At 39.2% G+C, this 22,360-nt stretch overlaps 1 protein-coding gene across 1 annotated transcript in view; it reads right to left on the bottom strand.

Moving 5' to 3' along the window:
• Positions 1-22,360, bottom strand: part of RFX4 (regulatory factor X4) — a gene marked incomplete at both ends in the record, with an annotated part of 165,097 nt that overhangs the window by 123,975 nt on the left and 18,762 nt on the right. The window contains one exon of the mRNA XM_082850840.1: positions 15,109-15,195. Within this exon, the coding sequence (XP_082706966.1) occupies positions 15,109-15,195 (87 nt within the window). The remainder of the gene's footprint in view (positions 1-15,108; positions 15,196-22,360) is intronic.

Raw genomic sequence — 22,360 nt, 5'->3', positions numbered from 1 at the left:
ACTAGACTTTAAAATAAAGAATGTTACAAGGGACAAAGAAGGACACTAAATAATGATCAAGGGATCAATCCAAAAAGAAGATATAACAATTATAAATATATATATATGCACCCAAAAATAGGAGCACCTGAATACATAAGGCAAATGCTAACAGCTATAAAAGAGGAAATCGACAGCAACACAATAATAGTGGGGGACTTTAACACCTCACTTACACCAATGGACAGATCATCCAAACAGAAAATTAATAATGAAACACAAACTTTAAATGACACAACAGACCAGATAGATTTAATTGATATTTATAGGACATTCCATTCAAAAATAGCAGATTACACTTTCTTCTCAAGTGTGCATGGAACATTCTCCAGGATAGATCACATCTTGGGTCACAAATCAAGCCTCAGTAAATTTAAGAAAACTGAAATCATATCAAGCATCTTTTCTGACCACAATGCTATGAGACTAGAAATCAATTACAGGGAAAAAATGTAAAAAACACAAACACATGGAGGCTAAACAATACTTTACCAAATAACCAAGAGATCACTGAAGAAATCAAAGAGGAAATCAAAAAATACCTAGAGACAAATGACAATGAAAACACGACAATCCAAAACCTATGGGATTGGGCTTCCCTGGTGGCGCAGTGGTTGAGAGTCCGCCTGCCGCTGCAGGGGACACGGGTTTGTGCCCCTGTCCGGGAGGATCATACATGCCGCGGAATGGCTGGGCCAGTGAGCCATGGCCGTTGGGGCTGTGCATCCGGAGCCTGTGCTCCACAATGCGAGAGGCTGCAGCAGTGAGAGGCCCACGTACCGCAAAACAAACAAACAAACAAAAAACTTATGGGATGCAGCAAAAGCAGTTCTAAGAGGGAAGTTTATAGCTATACAAGCCTACCTCAAAAAACAAGAAAATTCTCAAATAAACAATCTAACCTTACACATAAATGAACTGGAGAAAGAAGAACAAACAAAACCCAAGGTTAGCAGAAGGAGAGAAATCATAAAGATTAGAGCAGAAATAAATGAAACAGAAACAAAGAAAACAATAGCAAAGATCAATAGAAGTAAAAGCTGGTTCTTTGAGAAGATAAACAAAATTGATAAACCATTGGCCAGACTCATCAAGAAAAAGAGGGAGAGGATTCAAATCAATAAAAATAGAAATGAAAAAGGAGAAGTTACAAAAGACACTGCAGAAATACAAAGCATCCTAAGAGACTACTACAAGCAACTCTATGCCAATAAAATGGACAACCTGGAAGAAATGGACAAATTCTTAGAAAGGTATAAGCTTCCAAGACTGAACCAGGAAGAAATAGAAAATATGAACAGACCAATCACAAGGCATGAAACTGAAACTGTGATTAAAAATCTTCCAACAAACAAAAGTCCAGGACCAGATGGCTTCACAGGTGAATTCTATCAAACATTTAGAGAAGAGTTAACACCCATCATTCTCAAACTCTTCCAAAAAACTGCAGAGGAAGGAACACTCCAAAACTCATTCTATGAGGCCACCATCACCCTGATACCAAAACCAGACAAAGATACTACAAAAAAAAGAAAATTACAGACCATATCACTAATGAATACAGATGCAAAAATCCTCAACAAAATACTGACAAACCAAGTCCAACAACACATTAAAAGGATCATACACCATGATCAAGTGGGATTTATCCCAGGGATGCAAGGATTCTTCAATATATACAAATCAATCAATGTGATACACCATATTAACAAATTGAAGGAGAAAAACCATATGATCATCTCAGTAGATGCAGAAAAAGCTTTTGATAAAATTCAACACCCATTTATGAAAACGACTCTCCAGAAAGTGGGCATAGAGGGAACCTACTTCAACATAATAAAGGCCATATATGACAAACCCACAGCAAACATCATTCTCAATGGTGAAAACTTGAAAGCATTTCCTCTAAGATCAGGAAAAAGACAAGGATGACCACTCTCACCACTGTTATCCAACATAGTTTTGGAAGTCCGAGCCACGGCAATCAGAGAAGAAAAAGAAATAAATGGAATACGAATTGGAAAAGAAGAAGCAAAACTGTCACTGTTTGCAGATGACATGACACTATATGTAAAGAATCCTAAAGATGCCAGCAGAAAACTACTAGAGCTAATCAATGAATTTGGTAAAGTTGCAGGATACAAAATTAAAGCACAGAAATCTCTTGCATTCCTATAAACTAATGATGAAAAATCTGAAAGAGATATTAAGGAAACATTCCCATTTACCATTGCAACAAAAAGAATAAAATACCTAAGAATAAACCTACTGAGGGAGACAAAAGACCTGTATGCAGAAAACTATAAGACACTGATGAAAGAAATTGAAGATGATACCAACAGATGGAGAGATATACCATGTTCTTGGATTGGAAGAATCAACATTGTGAAAATGACTATACTACCCACTGCAATCTACAGATTCAGTGCAATCCCTATCAAATTACCAATGGCCTTTTTTACAGAACTACAGCAAAAAATCCTAAAATTTTTATGAAGACACTAAAGACCCTGAATAGCCAAACCAGTCTTGAGGGAAAGAAACAGAGCTGGAGAAATAAGACTCCCTGACTTCAGACTATACTACAAAGCTACCATAATCAAGACAGTATGGTACTGACACAAAAACAGAAATACAGATCAATGGAACAGGATAGAAATCACAGAGGTAAACCCACATACCTATGGTCAACTAATCTATAAGAAGGAGGCAAGGATATACAATGGAGAAACGACAGTCTCTTCAATAAGTGGTGCTGGAAAAAGTGGACAGATGCATGTAAAAGAATGAATTTAGAATACTCCCTAACACCATACACAAAAATAAACTCAAAATGGATTAGAGACCTAAATGTAAGCCTGGACACTAAAAAACTCTTAGAAGAAAACATAGGAAGAACACTCTTTGACATAAATCACAGCAAGATCTTTGATCCACCTCCTGTAGTAATGGAAATAAAAACAAAAATAAACAAATGGGACCTAATGAAACTTAAAAGCTTTTGCACAGCAAAGGAAACTACAAACAAGATGAAAAGATAACCCTCAGAATGGGAGAAAATATTTGCAAATGAATGAACAGAGAAAGAATTAATCTCCAAAATATATAAACAGCTCATGCAGCTCAATATTAAAAAAACAAACAACCCAATCAAAAAATCGGCAGAGGACCTAATAGACATTTCTCCAAAGAAGACATACAGATGGCCAAGAAGCACATGAAAAGCTGCTCAACATCACTAATTATTAGAGAAATGCAAATCAAAACTACAGTGAGTTGTCACCTCACACCAGTTAGAATGGGCATCATCAGGAAATCTATAAACAACAAATGCTGGAGAGGGTGTGGAGAAAAGGGAACCCTCTTGCACTGTTGGCGGGATTGTAAATTGATACAGCCACTATGGAGAACAGTATGGAGGTTCCTTAAAAAACTAAGAATAGAATTACCATATGACCCTGCAATCCCACTACTGGGCATATACCCAGAGAAAACCATAATTCAAAAAGTCACATGTACCCCAGTGTTCACTGCAGCACTATTTACAATAGCCAGGTCATGGAAGCAACCTAAATACCCATCAACAGATGAATGGATAAAGAAGATGTGGTACATATATACAATGGAATATTACTCAGCCATAAAAAGGAATGAAATTGGGTCATCTGTAGAGACGTGGATGGATCTAGAGACTGTCATACAGAGTGAAGTAAGTCAGAAAAACAAATATCGTATATTAACGCATGTATGTGGAACCTAGAAAAATGGTACAGATGAACTGGTTTGCAGAGCAGAAACTGAGACACAGATGTAGAGAACAAACGTATGGACACCAAGGGGGGAAAGTGGCGGGGGCAGGGGGTGGTGTGATGAATTGAGGGATCGGGATTAACATGTATACACTAATATGTATAAAATGGATAACTAATAAGAACCTGCTGTATAAAAAAATAAATAAATAAAAGAAAATTTAAAAATAGAAAAAACAAAACAAAAGAACATTTTAAGATCATGGGCTGTATAAAAACAAGAGACAGGCTGGATTTGAAGTGGGAGCAATCCAACCATCATAATTCTACTCTTTTCTATTATTTTGACAAATATTCACTCTCCTATTTTCCCTCTCAGCTACAGATTAGATAAAGTTCTGGACATAAACAAAGTAAAAGAAAAATGTCTACAGAGGGCTTCTGGGAAAGCTGTTTTATTCTTCTTTTTATTTATTTATTTGTTTGTTTGTTTGTTTGTTTATTTGGCTGCTCTGCATTCCATGAGGGATCTCAGTTCCCCGACCAGGGATTGAACCCATGCCCCTGCAATGGAAATGCAGTGTCTTAACCACTGGACCACCAGGGAAGTCCCTGTTGTTGTTTTCTGATAAAAGGAAAACACATAAGAGGTAAGCTACCTGGTGCCTTCTCTTGCCCCATCCAGCTGTTTTAAATGTGGACCTGAATCCTGGACCTGAAGCAGCAATCTTGTGACCATGAGGTCACAAGCCAACATGAGGACAAAACGCCAACAACTTTGGAAGACTTAGCAGAAATACATACAGAGCCTGGGTCCCGGATGATGTTGAGCTCTTGAATAAACCTAGGAACTTTCTACCTCTCGTCTTTTGGTTAAATAAGATAGTAAATATTTACACAGTTTAAACCACTGTCAGGTTACTCTCTTTTACAATCCAAAACATTCTTAAAGTACTAAAATTAAGAGAAAAATTAATTTTTGAAACTTCAGCCATATTCTAAGGCCCCCACTATGTGCCAAGACCTGGGGTTACAACAGTGAACCACACAACATTCCTGCCCTCATGGGGCTTTCAGTCGAGGTGAAAGATGACAAGGCACAGACAAGTATTAACATACCAATAAGCCACTGAGAGGGAGTGGTGAGCCTTCCTAGCTCTGGCCTTGGTATCCCTATGGACCAGGTATGAAATCCTCAAAAGTCTTTGAAGCATTACCTTCTGAGAGGCAGAACAGTGCAAAGACTAACTGCCTAATGTTCAAAGGCAGACATACAGACCTGGGCTGAAATCCTAGCTCTACCACTTACCAGCCATGTAACTTTGGGCAAATTACATAACACCTTTGAGCCTCAGTTTTCCTATGTATAAAATGAAGCTCATAAGAATAAGTTACCTCCTAGGACCACTGTGATAATTGAATGAGAGATATTGGAATTAAAGCACTTCTCATTGCTTAACAGATGATAGCCATATATACATATTAACTATAAATATATACATATATACAACTTTGTTTAACAATATATGCTTAGAAGAACAACCAGAAAGAAATACAAAAACATCAAGAGTGGTTACCTCTGGATAGCAGGATAGAGGCAATTATTTTTCTTCCTCATATCTTTTCCCCTATATTTTTCAAATATATACATGCATGACTCATATAGCCAGGGGGTATATTTCTTTAATGTAGTATTTTTGCGTTTTGAAAGCAAAAACAAAATACGGACTGATAGAAGTCAGGTGGCCCACGTTTTAGATATAGCACTGGCACCAACATGAGCTCCACATCAACGCTAGATTTGTTCCTGAGGATATTTCTAAATTGCTACACTGGAACCTAAGCAAAGAGTGTAGTCTATTGGGCTGATGAGACTGAAGTCAGAGTTTGTAGATGACAGAGTGGCTAAGATATAAGGAGCAACATTCCAGAGAGAAGAGAAGAAGACAGGCATGCCTGCATTCAAACTCCCCTCAAATCTTTAGCCCATTCCTATGCTGCACATGCAGAGAGTGAGAAACCAAAAAAACCAAAGAGAAAACATCAGCTTAGAGGCTAAAGAGCTGGTCATTGATTAGCTAGGGTGTCAGAAGTTGGAGTTCAAGCTGGGTCAAGGTAGAAGGAACTTGGTAAATACCCAGGGCTTTCAGCTGTGGACCCAGAAAAGCTATGACCTAGGAGTAAAGACCACACTCCGGTAGTATGGACAAAATTGAAATAGACTGGACTTAACCAAGGCTTGACAGGATCAAGGAGACTTGCTGGTTCTCTATCTGCCTGCTAGAACAAAATTTAACACTCTGTGGAGGATGTTATTAACATCATTCACCCAAAACCTCTCCAACTTTGCATTCATAATGTCGAGCACTGAATCAAAAACTATAAGGTACATTGAAAAACAAGACCAAAACACGGAAATCCAAGGAAAAAACAGATAATAGAAATAGACCCAGAGATGATTGAGATATTAGAGTTATCAGACAGGGACTTTAAAATAACTATGGTTAATAAGATTAAGGAGATAGAGGAAAGGACAGTCAAACTAGATGAAGTGATGGACAAAACAGACGAAAAATGTAGAATATTAACTGAGATTTGGAAAAAAAAAAAGAATCAACTGAGCATCTACCATAAAAGAAAGAAAACAATATCTGAAATTAAGATAACTTGGGTAGGGGACTTCCCTGGTGGTCCAGTGGCTAGGACTCCAAGCTCCTAATGCAGGGGGCCCGGGATTGATCCGTGGTCAGGGAACTAGATACCATGTGCCACAATTAAGAGTTCACATGCCACAACTAAAGATCCCTCATGCTGCAACTAAAAGATCCTGCACGCTGCAACTAAAGAAAGATCCCTTATGCCACAACGAAGACCCCGCGTGCCACAACTAAGACCCAGTGCAGCCAAATAAATAGATAAATGAATGAATGAATGAATAAATAAATGAAAATAGACCACAAAACTATATAAAAAAAAGGTAACTTGGATGGGCTTAATAGCAGACTCTAGACATGACAGAAAATGGGAACTGACAACTGAAAATGATGTCAACAGGAAACACCAAACTGAAGAATGAAGAGAGAAAAATGGACAAACCAGAGCAGAGTGTTAAGAAACATATGGGGTACAGTCAAAGGTCTAGTATTCATGTAACTGGAATTCAGGAGATAAGGGAGAATGGGGCAGAAAAGATATCTGAAGAGACAATGGTGAACAATTTTACAAATTTCATGAATGACAACCCACAGATGCTAGCAGCTCAGTGAACCCCAAGAAGGAAAAATATAAGAAAACCATATTTATGTACATCACAGTCAAACTGCTGTAAACTAAAGAGAAAGAAAAAAATCTTTTGCCTGAGACAAAAAGACATTGTATTCAAAGGAGTAAAAATAAGTCTGATGGGGCTTCCCTGGTGGTGCAGTGGTTGAGAGTCCGCCTGCCGATGCAGGGGACATGGGTTCGTGCCCCGGTCCAGGAAGATCCCACATGCCGCAGAGCGGCTGGGCCCGTGAGCCATGGCCACTAGCCTGCGCATCTGGAGCCTGTGCTCCGCAGCGGGAGAGGCCACAACAGTGAGAGGCCCGCGTACCACAAAAATAAAAAATAAAAAAATAAGTCTGATGACTAACTTCTAGAAGCCAGAAGACAATGCAATAAAAATTTTAAAGGGTTGAAAGGAAAAAAATCTTACCAGACTAGAATTCTATATCCAGCAAAAACATCCTTCAAAAATGTAGGTGAAATAATACTGTTTTTCATGATCTACGCTACTCTACACTGCACTACCAGAAATAGTAACGAGTTTCTTTGGGTTAAAGAAATAATGATCCCAGATGGAAGCATGGACTTGCTGACAAGAATGATGAGCCCTGGAAAGGGCAAATATGTGAATACATATATTCACATATTAAAATATGTGAATGACTAATATTTAAAACAATAATAATAATAATGTCTTATAGGGCTTATAACATACGTAGATGTAAAATACATTAAAGCAATAGCACAGAGGGTGGGAAGGCGGTAAATGAGGTTAAACTATGAGAGCGTTCGTGCACTGTATTTGAAGTGGGGGAAGGATTAACGTGAGGCAGACGTGAAAGGAAGGGTACATAGTGTAATCCCTGAAAACATTCTAAAAGAATATCTCATTGGAAAGCTAGCAGAGAAAAACATTAAAAATATTTAATTGCATTAATCCTTCCCAAAAAAGGAACAAGGGAGGAATAAGGAAATAAAGTCAGATGGGAGAAATAAAAATTAAATACAGTACCAAGTTTGTTGCTTTAAGCCCAACAATGTAAGTAACTATATTAAATTTAAATGATCTAAATATTCCAATTAAAGGTAAAGATTATTTGACTAGCTTTTAAAAACTATATAAAAATCTTAATATTGAATTCAGAAAGGTTGAAAATTAAAAGACAAAGATACACCATAACAACCCCAATAAAAAAGAAAGCTAGGGCTTCCCTGGTGGTGCAGTGGTTGAGAGTCCGCCTGCCGATGCAGGGGACACGGGTTCGTGACCCGGTCCGGGAAGATCCCACATGCCGTGGAGCGGCTGGGACCGTGAGCCATGGCCGCTGAGCCTGGGCGTCCAGAGCCTGAGCTCCACAGCGGGAGAGGCCACAACAGTGAGAGGCCCACGTACCGCAAAAGAAAAGAAAAAAAAAAAGAAAGCTGGTGTAGTTGTATTAACATCAGACAAAATAGACTTGAAGGCAAAAAGTATTACTAGAAATAAGGAGGGACATCTAATAATGATAAAAAGGATCATTTCAACAAGAGGATACAACAATACTAAATTTCTAAGAAATTAACACTTCAAAACACATAAAGCAGCAATTAACAAAACTGAAGAGATAGATAACCACAATATAACACCTCTTTCAGTACCTTATAGACAAAAACAAAATCCATAAGGATATGGCACATCTGAATAACATGATTAACCAACCTGACCTAATTGATAGTTACAGAACATTCCATCCAAAAACAGCAGAATACACATTCTTTACAAGCATACATGAGCATTTGCCCAATAGACCATATGTTTGGACAAAAAAACAAGTCTCACTAATTTTAAATATTGAAGTCATACAGAATATGTTCTCTGACCACAGTGGATTATAATATAAATCAGTAACAGAAAGGCAACTAGGAAATCCCCAACTTTTTAGAAATTAAGCAATAGATTTCTAAATGAATCATAGGTAAAATAAGAAATCACAATAGGAATTAGAAAATAAGTTTGTATGGTAATGAAAGTATGACACCAGAAGAATTATGTGAAACAGTTAAGTAGTACTTAGAGGAAATTTTATAACTTTAAATGCCTATCTTAGAAAAGGTTGAAAATCAATGATCTAGGTGTCTATCTCACAATAGAAAAAGATAAAAAATTAAACTCAAAGAAAGCATAAGGAAGGAAAAACTAGAGAAAAAAGCAAAAGTAAATGAAATTTTTAAAAGATGTAAATTGAGGGGAAAAAAAAAAGCCAAAAGTTGGATACCTGAAAAGACTAATACAATTGATAAACTCTGGCAAAACTGATCAAGAAAAATAGAGAAAACATATCAGAAATGAAAGGAGGACATTATTGTAGATGCTAAAAGCACGACAAAAAGTAATAAAAGGAACGTTTAAACAATATCATGTAAATAAATTTGAAAATTTAGATGAAATGAATTCCTTAAAAATAACAACTTGCTTAAAGTAACAAAACAAGAAATAGAAAAATATGAATAATTCTATTGCTATTTTAAAAACTGAATCCATCATTAAAAACTTTGCCTCAAGGAAAACTCCAAACCCAGATGACTTCAGTGTTAAGTTTTTCCTAATATTTAAGAAATAAATGAAGCCAATCTTACACAAACTTTTCAAAAGAACAGAAAAAAAAGAAAGTTTCCACATCTTTTTATAAGGACTGTATAATCTTGATGCCAAAACCTGACGAGGATAAAAGGAAAATCATTGGTCAATAAATCTAATAAACAGAGATGTCAAAATTCTTAACAAAATAGTTGTCAATCTAACCTAGAAAAATACAAAAAACCAAACTTTTGACCAAGTGCAGTGTCTTCTAGGAATGCAAGATTGGTTTAACTTCAAAAATTTAATCAATGTAATTCACAACATTAACAGAATAAAGGAGAAAAACATATGATCAGCTCATATGTTCAGCTCAGTAAACCATTTGATAAAGTTCAACACCCATTTAAGAAAAGTCTCTCAGCAAACCAGGGATTCAATAATGATACCTACAAGAAGTTCATAACCATCATGCTTAGTGGTGAAATATTAAATGTTTTCCCCTAGGTAAGGAACAAGGCAAGAATGTCTGCTATCACCACTTCAACTCAACGTTGCAGTAGAGGTCCCAACAGGTGCACTAAGGCACAGAAAAGAAATAAAAATATAAAGACTATAAAAGAAAATGCAAAACTATCATTATCTGGTGACATGATTATGTTCATAGTAAACTCATAAATAATAGGCAAATTTAGCAAAGTGCCTGGTTACAGTCATTATCTAAAAAATAAATTGCATTTTCATATACTAGCAACTGACAATTAGAAAGCATTTAAAAATAATACTACTTACAATAGTACTGAAAAATATCAATTACCTAGGAATAAATCTAATGAAAGATGTGCAAAATCTCTACACTGAAATCTGCAAAATACTGTTGAGAGAAATTAAAGGCCATCTAATACATGGAGGTTTAAAGCACATACACAGATTAGAAATTTGATGTCGGCAAGATGTTATTCTTCTGAAATTAACTGTGGATACAATGTAATCCCAATCAAAATCCTAGCAGATTTTTTTTGTGCATGTGAAAATAGATAAGCTGATTCTAAAATCTATATAGAAATATTAAGAACTTAACCAAAACCATCTTGAAAAAGAGGTCTTATGCCACCATGTATTACAAGGTACCATAAAAGGTACAGTAATAAAGATTATTGTACTGGCTCTAAAACAATCAGACCAATGATTCAGAATAAAGATCAAGACATAGATCCACATGTATATGATCTCCTGATTTATGACCAGTGGGTAAAGGGCATTCTTTTCAGAAAAAATGGTGCTCTATCAGTCAAAATTAAAAATAAAAAAAGAATTTTGACTCCTCCCTCACACCATTTACAAAAATTCCAGATGTCTGTTGATAGAAAAGTAAAAAGTAAAATAATAAAAATTCTAGATAATAAAATGAAGAAAACCTTCACGACCTTAGGTAGGCAAAATTTTCTGAATATGACACAAAAGCACTAACTACAAAAGAAAAACACTGATAACTGGGTTTTATTAGAAGTAAGAACTTCTGTTCATCAAAAGATACCACTAAAAGAATGAAAAGGCAGACCACAAACTTCAATACTTTTATCTAACAAATATCTCCTATTCAAAATATAAAAACAACTCTTACAAATCATTAAGGGAAAGACAAATAGCACAATCAAAAAACAACAACAACAAAACCTGACAAGTAAAATCCTGAACAGGTAGTTCACAAAAGAGGATGTCCACAAGAATATTCAGAGCACCAATCCTCCTCAAACTCAAAAGATGGAAGAGGAGTGAACACTTCCAAACTCATTCTACAAGCCCAGCATTACCCTGATACCAAAGCCAGATGAAGACACTATAAGAAAACTACAGATCAATATCCTTTCTGTACAGTGATGCAAAAATCCCCAAGAAAATGCTAGTTAACATAATTCAACAGTGTATTAAAAGGATTATACACTATGACCAAGTGGGATTATTACTTGAATGCTAGGATAGTTCAACATACAAAAAGCAATCCATAAAATAAACCACATTAACAGAACCACATGATCATCTCAATTGATGCAGAAATAGCATTTGATAAAATTCAAAATCTTTTCATGATAAAAATACTCAACAAAATAGGAAGAGAAGAAAACTATTTTAACAGAGTAAAGCCTATATGAAAAACCCACAGCAAACGTCATACTCAGTGGAAAGACTACAAGCTTTTCCTCTAAGATGAGGAACACTTTTGCCACTTCTATTCAACATACTGCCAGAAGAAGAACACACACACACAAACACACACACACACTGCTAGAACTAATAATGAATTGAGCAAAGTTGCAAGATACAGAATCAACATACAAAGTCTGCTGCATTTTTCTGCACTACCAATGATCAATCCAAAAAGGAAATTAAGAAAACAACTCTAAGGACTTCCCTCATGGTCCAGTGGTAAAGAATCCGCCTTCTAATGCAGGGGACACGGGTTCGATCCCTGGTCGGGGAACTAAGATCCCACATGCTGGGGGGCACCAAAGCCCGAATGCCACAACTATTGAGCTCGGGCACCTCAACTAGAGAGCCCATGTGCCACAAACTACAGAGCCTACATGCTCTGGAGCCCATGCCACAACTAGAGAAGAGAAAACCCGCACTCCACAAGTAGAGAGAAGCCTGCGCACTGCAACGAAGAGCCTGTGTGCCACAACAAAGACCCGACACAGCCAAATAAATAAATATTTAAAAAAGGAAAGAAAACAATTCTATTTACAATAGCACCAAAAGGAATAAAATACTTAGAAATAAACTTAACCAAGGAAGCAAAAGGCTTGTACACTGAAACTATAAAACATTGCTGAAAGAATTAAAGAAAACATCAGTAAATGTGAAGACATCCTGTGTTTATGAACTGGAAGACTTAATATTGTTAAGATGTCAATACTATCCAAAGAGATCTATAGATTCGATGCAATCCCTATAAAAATCCTAACAACACTTTTTTGCAGAAACAGAAAAATCCATCCTAAAATTCATATGGAATCTCAAGGGACTCCGAATAGCCAAAACAATCTTGAAAAAGAACAACATTAAAGATCTCACATTTCCTGATTTCAAAACTCAGTACAAAGCTACAGTAATTAAAACAGTGTGGTACTGGCATAGAGACAGACATATAGACCAATGAACAGAATAGAGATTCCAGATACATACACGGTCAAATGACTTTTGACAAGGGTGTCAACATTCAATGGGGAAAGCACAGTCTTTTCAACAAATGGTGTTGGGAAAAATGGATATCCAGAAACAAAAGAATGAATGTGAATCCTTACCTTACACCATGTATAAAAATTAACTCAAAATGGATCAAAGAACTAAACATAACAGCTAAAACTATAAAACTTTTGAAAAAAAACATAGAGGAAAACCTTCATGACATTGGATTTGTCAATGATTTCTTGGATATGACACCAAAGCACAGGCAACAAAAGAAAAAATAAATAAATTAGACTACATCAAAATTGAAAACTTCTGTGCATCAAAGAACACAATCAACAGAGTAAAAGGCAACCCACAGAATGAGAAAAAAATATATGCACAACATATATCTAATAAGGGGTTAATATGCAAAATATATAAAGAACTACAATTTACCAAGAAAAAAGTAAACAATCTGATTTAAAAGCAGTCAAAAGACTTGAATAGACATTTCTAAAAAGAATATATACAAATAAGCAATAAGCACATGAAAAGATGTTCAACATCACTAATCATTAGGGAAATACCTACAATTCAATAACAACAAAAATAAACAATCTGATTAACAAATGGTCAAAAGACTTGAATAGGCATTTCTCCAAAGTGTATATACAAATGGTCAATAAGCACATGAAAAGATGCTCAACATCACTAATCATTAGGGAAATACAAATCAAAACCACAATTAGATACTACCTTATACACTGGAATGACTATTACAAAAAAAACCCAGAAAAACAGAAAATAACAAGTATTGGCAAGGATGTCGAGAAATTGGAACTCTAGCACATTGCTGGTGAGAATGTAAAATGGTGCCGCCACCATGAAAATATGGCAGTTCCTCAAAATATTAAACATAGAATTACCACATGATCCAGCAATTCCACGTCTGGTTATATATCCAAAAGAACTGAAAGCAGAAATCGACCAGATATTTGTATACCCATGTTTATAGCAGCATTATTCACAATAGCCAAAAGGTAGAAACAGCCCAAATGTCCATCAGTGGATGAACAGATAAACAAAATGTGGTATATACATACAAGCGTGTGTCATTCAACCTTAAAAAGGAAGGAAATTCTGATACATGCTACAACATGGATGAACCCTGAAGACATTAAGCTAAATGAAATTAGCCAGTCACAAAAGGACAAATACTATGTGATTCCACTTATATGAGATTCTTACAGTAGACAAATTCATAGAGGCAGAAAGTAGAAGAGTAGTTGCTAGGGACTAGGGGGAAAGGGGAATGGAGAGTTATTGTTTAATGGGTACAGAATTTTAGTTTGGGAGATGTAAAAAGTTCTGGAGGTGGATGGTTGTGATGGTTGCAAAACAAGGGGAATGTACTGAATGCCACTGAACTATATACTTAACACGGTTAAAATGATACATTTTATGTTAGGTATATTCCACCACAATAAAATACACTTAAAAAAGAATGTTCAGAGATGCTTAAGAAACAGTCAAAAACTCGAAACAATTTAAATATCCATCAACGTTTATACTGATATGTATACTGTGATATATGCATACAGTGGAGTACTATGCAGCAATGAAAAAGAAAAACTACTGTGACATACAACAGTATGGCTAAATCTTCCACGAAGATTCCCTGAATCTTTGAGAAAATTGAACTAAGGAGATGCTCTTTACCAACCAAGAGAAACACTCTGTCCCTGCTGGAAATGACCTTTATAATAAGCTGCCCCCTTTTTGCAGTGCTTTAGGAGCAATTACAAGTCCCAAGTAGTCTTCTGCTCTTAATATAAGGCACCCACAGCCCCAGTCTGACATAACACAGGGAAAGGTGTAAACAGAGCAGTTTGTATCTTTCCATTAATACCAATTCTCTAGATCAAGATCCAGGAGAAATTGTTACTTTCAAACACCAAGGACATTTGTGACTCTAAAACAACAGTCCCATGACACGCTTTAAACCCACATCTACGTGGAATGGCCTTTCCCATTCAAGGTCCACATTTTCCCACTGGAGCATCACTGAGATGGGGTCTTTAGGGACTCAGACAATAAAAATGTGTAAACGGCAAGTTTTTGCCGTGGCCTCAGTTTCCACGTTCACCTGACTGCATTGCACTCCTTACTGCAGGATATTACAGGGAGGGCCTGGGGTATTTCATAAATGGCTGGAGAGCCTCTTGTTTCAGGTAACTTGCCCCAGTCTAGCATTCTAGAAGCACCATTCCTCATCAGGACACAGTCCGCATCCAGGACACCATGGAAGAATGAGTTTCAAGCACTTACTTTCATCATTAGAAACATTCCCCAGAGATGTGTGGCTAGAATAACGTTTGTTTTCACTTTCATTGAGACATCTTTCAATCCAGCTCTCTAAAAATGAAAAGAAAGAAAATTATGTTGTTGGTGTCTGTGAAGAGAAGAGAACATCATCAATGCGCTAGATTTAAATGCCCATCAACTTTCATCTGAGATCTGCCCAGACTGGCGTTGGATTTGACAGGAAGCCCCGCGTGCACCATTGCTGATGAGACTTGGCTGAGTAGTTTGGAGGCAAAATGGTAATTTGAAGCCCCACTTGAGTATTTCTTGGTCAAATTCTACTAATTCTGGAGTATTCATAGCCCAATAGTACCAACTGAGGATTATGTTTTTTCAAAAGAAGATACATTCCTGAGAACTAGTTTGTAAAACAAAATTTGGTCAACTGAATCACTAGTGGTGGTTTGGAGACTTGTAAATTAGCAGCAGAACCCTTTCTTCAAAAGAAAACAAAAAAGAAAAGCAGATATAACCCTGAGGGCCCTGGTTGAAGAAGCGGAGGGCAGGGAACCTTGCAGCTTCCCACCCTTTGCCAGCGACCCCTGAAGGGGCTCTTCCAAGAATAGACTGAAGGTCACTGCAGGAGGAGGCATCAAAATCTGTAATAGTTATCCATTACTTTTGAAATCCAGAAGACCATGGATTTTTAAAAATCCAGTTCCAAAGGCTACAAATGTACTTTCCACAATGTAGCATAATGCTTATTCTATCATCTAGACCAGGGGTCCCCAACCCCTGGGCCGAAGGACCAGTACCGGTCCATGGCCTGTTAGGAACCGGGCCTCACAGCAGTAGGTGAGAGGCGGGCAAGCGAGCGACGCTTCATCTGTATTTACAGCTGCTCCCCGTCACTCACATTACGGCCTGAGCTCTGCCTCCTGTCAGCATTATGGTGAGTTGTATAATTATTTCATCATATATTACAATGTAATAATAATAGAAATAAAGTGCACAGTAAATGTAATGCGCTTGAATCACCCCGAAAACAGCCCTCACCCCCCCGCCACCCCCATCAGTGGAAAACTGTCTTCCACGAAACCGGTCCCTGGTGCCGAAAAGGTTGGGGATCACTGATCTAGACCACCCACTATTCATTCATTTATTCAACAGCATCAGCTAAGTACATCATTTCTGCTATAATGCTTGTTTTGAAAACACCAATGCGTTCAATGCAAGTGATACATTAGGGAACAATTTGTGCCTAGCACAAACTTTCTGTTTGCTTATGCTTGATTTCTTCCTTAAAAAACATCAAATGAATGCAGAAAACTGCACATAGCTGAACTGAGCCCTGTAGGAATATGCAAAAATGCACACGTGTTCACACCTCAAACATCTACCAGCTACTTGAGTTTACAGTGTGGGTTGTGAGCCACACCTACCCAGATAACCCACGTTCTAACATTTCACAATAACACACAAGCTGCAGCCCTTCTGAAGTCCACTTCCAAAAGCAAACTTCAGGGCTTCCCTAGTGGCAGAATGGTTAAGAATCCGCCTGCTAATGCAGGGGACACGGGTTCGAGCCTTGGTCCGGGAAGATCCCACGTGCTGCGGAGCAACTAAGCCCGTGCACCACAACTACTGAGCCTGCGCTCTAGAGCCCACGAGCCACAACTACTGAAGCCCACGCACCTAGAGCCCATGCTCCGCAACAAGAGAAGCCACCACAATGAGAAGCCCGTGCACCGCAACGAAGTGTAGCCCCCACTCGCTGCAACTAGAGAAAGCCCGCGTGCAGCAACAAAGACCCAACACAGCCAAAAATAAATAAATTAAATAAATTTTAAAAAACGTATTATAAAAAAAAACTATTAAGGATTCGTAGAGCTTCAAAAGCAACTTCAAGTCCAAGGTGAAGTGTCATATTTATTGTATTTATGTGCCTCTTAACCATTTAACATGTGTAAAACTGTGCTATCCTTTCTATTAGGTTCCTATCTTTTTACCCATGCGTCACTGACAAAGTTTTTGAGTGTTGTGCCCCTAGCTTATTATTCCAGTGATCTCTGTACTTTTTATTGTGCAATTTTGTAGAATGATGGTGATTTGGGGGAATGCATATGTGGTATTATAGCAGAACTGACTATACCTATGGATGTGTGCTTTGAACAGTGCTGTCTCCCCCTGCCTTCTTTATAATATGGGAGCTAGCATCTACTGAACCCCTATTTTAACACGCCAGGCCCTTTACATATGTTATCTCGTTGAATTTGGACAATTCTCTGAAGTAAGGATTTTCATCTCCAGTTTCCCTAGAGAGCAACTGAAGCTTAATCGAGTAATGTGACGCCTCGTAATTCAAACAGCCAAGGAAAAGATCATTACTTTTCCTTGGCTCTTAGTAACATATTGTAAAAGGAAGCCATGCTAACGCTGGCGAGTAAGCTGTGTAGTGAGGGGAAAGCAAACGTCAACAGCAAGGAGAAATGTTAGGGTTTCGGTTTGTATTTTATGTCCCAACAAACTGCTCTTTTAAAAGCTGCTTCCAAAATTGTAAATAAGTAGGAGAGAAATATCAGGGGAGGAACAGGAGCCAGATTGTTAAAGAGTATATGGAAATCTGGTATTTCTAAGGAAACACTGAGCTGCAGAGAGATTCAAAACATTAAAACGCTACCCCCTTCCAGATTTCAAATGCACAACATAGAAACAAATGGCCTGTAATGTTTTCAAAGCTGTGATGGCACAGGATGGGTGTTTCTCATCACATCTTATGCAAAACCACATCTGGATACAAATCTCCGGGATTCTTTTCAGAACTCTCTAGAATGTCTCTACTCAGATCTTCTAACCCTTTCAAGTCCTGGCACATTTTCCCTGGCAACAGCCATGGCTGATTTTGGATGGCATCCCCTGAAATCTGCGGTCCCTCCCTCCACCAAAGCACACCACCAAAAGCAATGTCTGTTGTTCTGGGCCAGTCCCTGGTCTTCCCAGCTAGGTACGCACACCTTCGCACTCTCACGTGCATGTAGGCACTCAACATTCACACATACACCACCACCCTCTTTCATCAGAAACAGGGAACTAGGGCAACACTCTCCCTCTCACCCATCTGCCAGTGCCAAGATCAGGCCTGTCATCACTGGAGTCCTGGAAGGGCCTACTGTTGCAGGTGAGAATTCCCAGCGATTGGTGGGGCACACGCTCTGAAGAACTCATGGCAACATTCCAGAGAAGAGCTGGCTCTGAGCACCATGTGGGCCAAGAGAGGCAACACCCACCCACGCGAGTTCAAGTCAAAGAATTTTGCTGATGGCTGCACCTCTCCCCACACTGCCCAGCCTCAACCCTGGAGAAAGGTGAAAGCAAGGTTACAGAAGGGAAAGAGGGTAGAGAGAAGAAATCTCACCAAGTACTCCCTTCCCCCACCCACTGCCCCCACACAGGGCTCTGACTCCTGGCTTATGCCTGTAGCCACTCTGCTACCCAGCTCTGCTCCCAGGAGCAACAGAGAGTAAGTTTGGTCTCTGTTGCAGACGGCAGATATAGGGAGAAGCCACCATGTCTCCATTTTTCTTTCTTTTTCCTTTTTATTTATTTATTTATTTTTAATTTATTTATTTTTGGCTGCGTTGGGTCTTTGTTGCTGTGCGCAGGCTTTTCTCTAGTTGTGGCGAGCGGGAGCTACTCTTTGTTGCGGTGCGCAGGCGGTGGCTTCTCTTGTGGCGGAGCACAGGCTCTAGGCGCGCGGGCTTCAGTAGTTGTGGCACAAGGGCTCAGTAGGTGTGGCTCACGGGCTCTAGAGCGCAGGCTCAGTAGTTGTGGCTCACAGGCTTAGCTGCTCCGCGGCATGTGGGATCTTCCTGGACCAGGGCTCAAACCCATGTCCCCTGAACTACCAGGCGGATTCTTAACCACTGTGCCACCAGGGAAGCCCTTGATGTGGACCATTTTTAAAGTCTTTACTGTATTTGTCACAACACTGCTTCTGCTCTATGTTTTGGTCCCTTGGCCCCGAGGCATGTGGGATCCTAGCTCCCCGACCAGGGATCGAACCCACACCCCCTGCACCGGATGGCGAAGTCCCAACCACTGGACTGCTAGGGAAGTCCCTGTCTCCATTTTTCTAGTCAAAGTACTCCACTTGTTTCAGCTCTTTCCTGGGAGAAATTGTTCCCACTTCTTTGCCATCCTGTTCATCTATTTCTGGCTGTCTTCTATGTCTGTTTGAACATGTGGCACTCAGGATGAGCTCTGAGGGTTCAGATGGGGTCTGAGCAGTGCCAAATACAGCAGAACCATCACATCTATTGCTCTGGACATGGGGGTTTCCAGTGCATTCAAAGGTCTTGCATTCCAGACTGCATGGATGCAACACTCTGAAATATCTCTACAGGCCATGGGCCTTGGAGCCCTTTGACGTTTGTCTTCTTCCCTAGGGGGACCCTCAACAGCGGCATCTGAAACTCGTGTCCCATAAGTTAGGTTGCTCCACAGGATTGGAAGGCCTCTATTTAGGTCATCTGAAGTAAACTTTATATACTTTAAAACTACTAATAATGGATTTTTGTCTTGCAAAGATCAAGAATTACCCAACCAGAATGACAGGTATACTGAATTTTTAATAAAGCACTGTGTTCATCTATCTTACTCATTACGTACATTAAGTGACTTAATAAAGGCCACCATATACTGAGCCCTTATAAGCATTATGCAAATGCATTCCATACACCATCATACTTAATCCTCATAACAGCCCTATAAGGTAGGTTCTATTAATATGCACATTTTAGAGATGAGAAAACTAAGGCTCAGAAAGATTAGGTGACTTGTCCAAAGTCACCCAGCTAGTAAGAGGTAGGGTTAGGACAAGCATTCAATCTTGGGTCATAACCACAACGCTGTCTCCAAGTGCACCCTGAGCTCTCCTTATCCTGTGTCCCATATGATCTCCAAAACATGGTGCCAATACTGCAGCACTGATCACAGTCTGCCTTGCGTTACAACTTTTGCTAAAACTCAACTTACATATTACAATTTTTGCTAAATTCACTTACATATTTCTTTGCAAGGCTTCGTTATACATAACAGGCTCTTCAGTTCAGAACATAAACATCTTAAGAATGCTGTCCATTTTATTCCATTTCTTTTGACTCTCCACTAGTGCCTGGTATGAAGTTTCTCCTATAGTCTGGCCTCAATGGACGTTACTTTATTGACACGCATGATATCAAAGAATGCACAGCATGTAAGGAGGTACATTCACGTATCTACAGAATTTCCTAATCATTTTCTTTTTTACCACATAAGGCATGAAAAAGGACAACACATCGAAGGCAATTTTCCAAATAAAGGAAAATTGAACAAAAATTGATTTTGTACTGTCTAGATACAAGAAGCTGTAGTAAAGAGAGTCTGATACAAACATGAGTAAGACTGGTTTCTGCCCTCTAGTTGCCGTCAAGAAAGCAAGGCAGGTGCTACTCCGTCAGCTCATGAGTGCAGGCACCCTGTCATCTTTGTTCATCTGTCCCCAGTGTCTGGCACTGTGCCTAGCCCCACAGATATTGTGCAGTAAAGACATGTTTGTTGAATGTATTACTTTCTTCAAAAAACAACAGTAAGTTCCTACTGTGTGCCAGATACTATGCAAGTTTTCACACATGCAGTCTGAATTAAACCTCAGAACAATATAATGTGGTATGTCTTAATATCTCTATTTACTGATATGAAAACTGAGGCTTGAAGCAAAAGTTCTAATACTGTGATCAGTGTGGCAGTATTGGCGCTGTGCTCTGGAACACAGGAGAAAGAGAGCTCAGTTCACACTTGGATAACTTCCTGCTCCCAACTGCCTCATTCTTTTTTTTTTTTTTTGTGGTACGCGGGCCTCTCACTGTTGTGGCCTCTCCCACTGTGGAGCACAGGCTCCAGACACGCAGGCTCAGCGGCCATGGCTCACGGGCCCAGCCGCTCCGCGGCATGTGGGATCTTCCCGGACCGGGGCACGAACCCGTGTCCCCTGCATCGGCAGGCGGACTCCCAACCACTGCGCCACCAGGGAAGCCCCCCAACTGCCTCATTCCTGATCCATAAAAACCACCTGACCTTTTAGTAAGGGCCAAGCTTGCTCTAAGTGCCCAACAGGATTTACTGACGGCTGTGAGCATAGGCTCCTGGGCTGCGAGGCATCCCTCATCTGACTCATCTGGGATCATGGGCAGGAAGGAGGATGCAGATAATGCCTTATAGATTTTCATCTTATAAGGAGTTTAACCCACATTCCTTAGAGGTAAATCTTCACTCCTCCCCACTTGGTATCGGAGATTTGGAAACCCCAATTTGAAGTGACTTTCTCAAGTTCATAGAATGAGCCATAAATGGTTGTTGGGTTTCCTAGGAGACTTGGTTCCCTTTCCAGCAGCAAAAACAACCAGGAAGTAGCTGTATCGGAGGCATGGCATGTCCAAGGCAGTCCAAGACTCAGAGCAGTGCTTCATGAACATATATTGGCCTGGCAGGAGGAGACAACTTAGTTGTCAAAAGGCAGGTAATCCTTGAAGTTTATAGAGCATACTGACACGGAGAACCTGATCTGAGCTTCACAGTCTACCTCACAAGACAGAAATTTACACCACTTTACAGATAAGGATACTGAACATGGCAGTGGCTTGTTGGCAGTGGTGTGGCCAAGGTCACCCAGTTCAAAGGTGCTAAAGTCAGAATTCAAACCCAGATCTTCAGTCTCCAAAGCCTATGCTTATTCTTCCTGCTGCATCCTACTGGGCACAGGCTAGTTGTTCTCTCTCAAGCCTCTATCCATTCATTTTGCAAATATATAGTTATCAAGTGTCTTCAGTGCAAAGTTCTAACAGAAGAGATGGACAAAAGCTATTTAACAGGAAGCCAATACAGTACAGCAGGATATCGCTGATGGACCAGGGTCTCAGGACCTGAAAGTATCTTGGTTGCTCATGTATTCTTTTTTTATTATTGATTTCCCCCACTCTTAAAACTGTAAGTTCTAACAACCTTGAGTATCTTGTTCAGCACCTAGTTCCCAAGAGCCTGGAGCAGTGTTGGGCACAGAGCTGGCGGTGATGGCTGTGATGAAGTGAAGCAGAATGAAGGAACAGGGAATGGTGGACGGGGGATCCTACCCAGGAAGGCCTCTGGGAAGAAACAGCATTTGAGCAGAGACCGAGGGTGGTAAGGGAGCAAAAAAGGCCTTCAAAAGTTCTGACAGCGGGGACCACAAAGGCAAAGGCTC

The sequence above is a fragment of the Leucopleurus acutus genome (assembly GCF_964270905.1).
Source record: "Leucopleurus acutus genome assembly, chromosome: 11".
NCBI lineage: Eukaryota > Metazoa > Chordata > Mammalia > Artiodactyla > Delphinidae > Leucopleurus > Leucopleurus acutus.
This window is presented reverse-complemented; position numbering and strand designations above follow the sequence as displayed.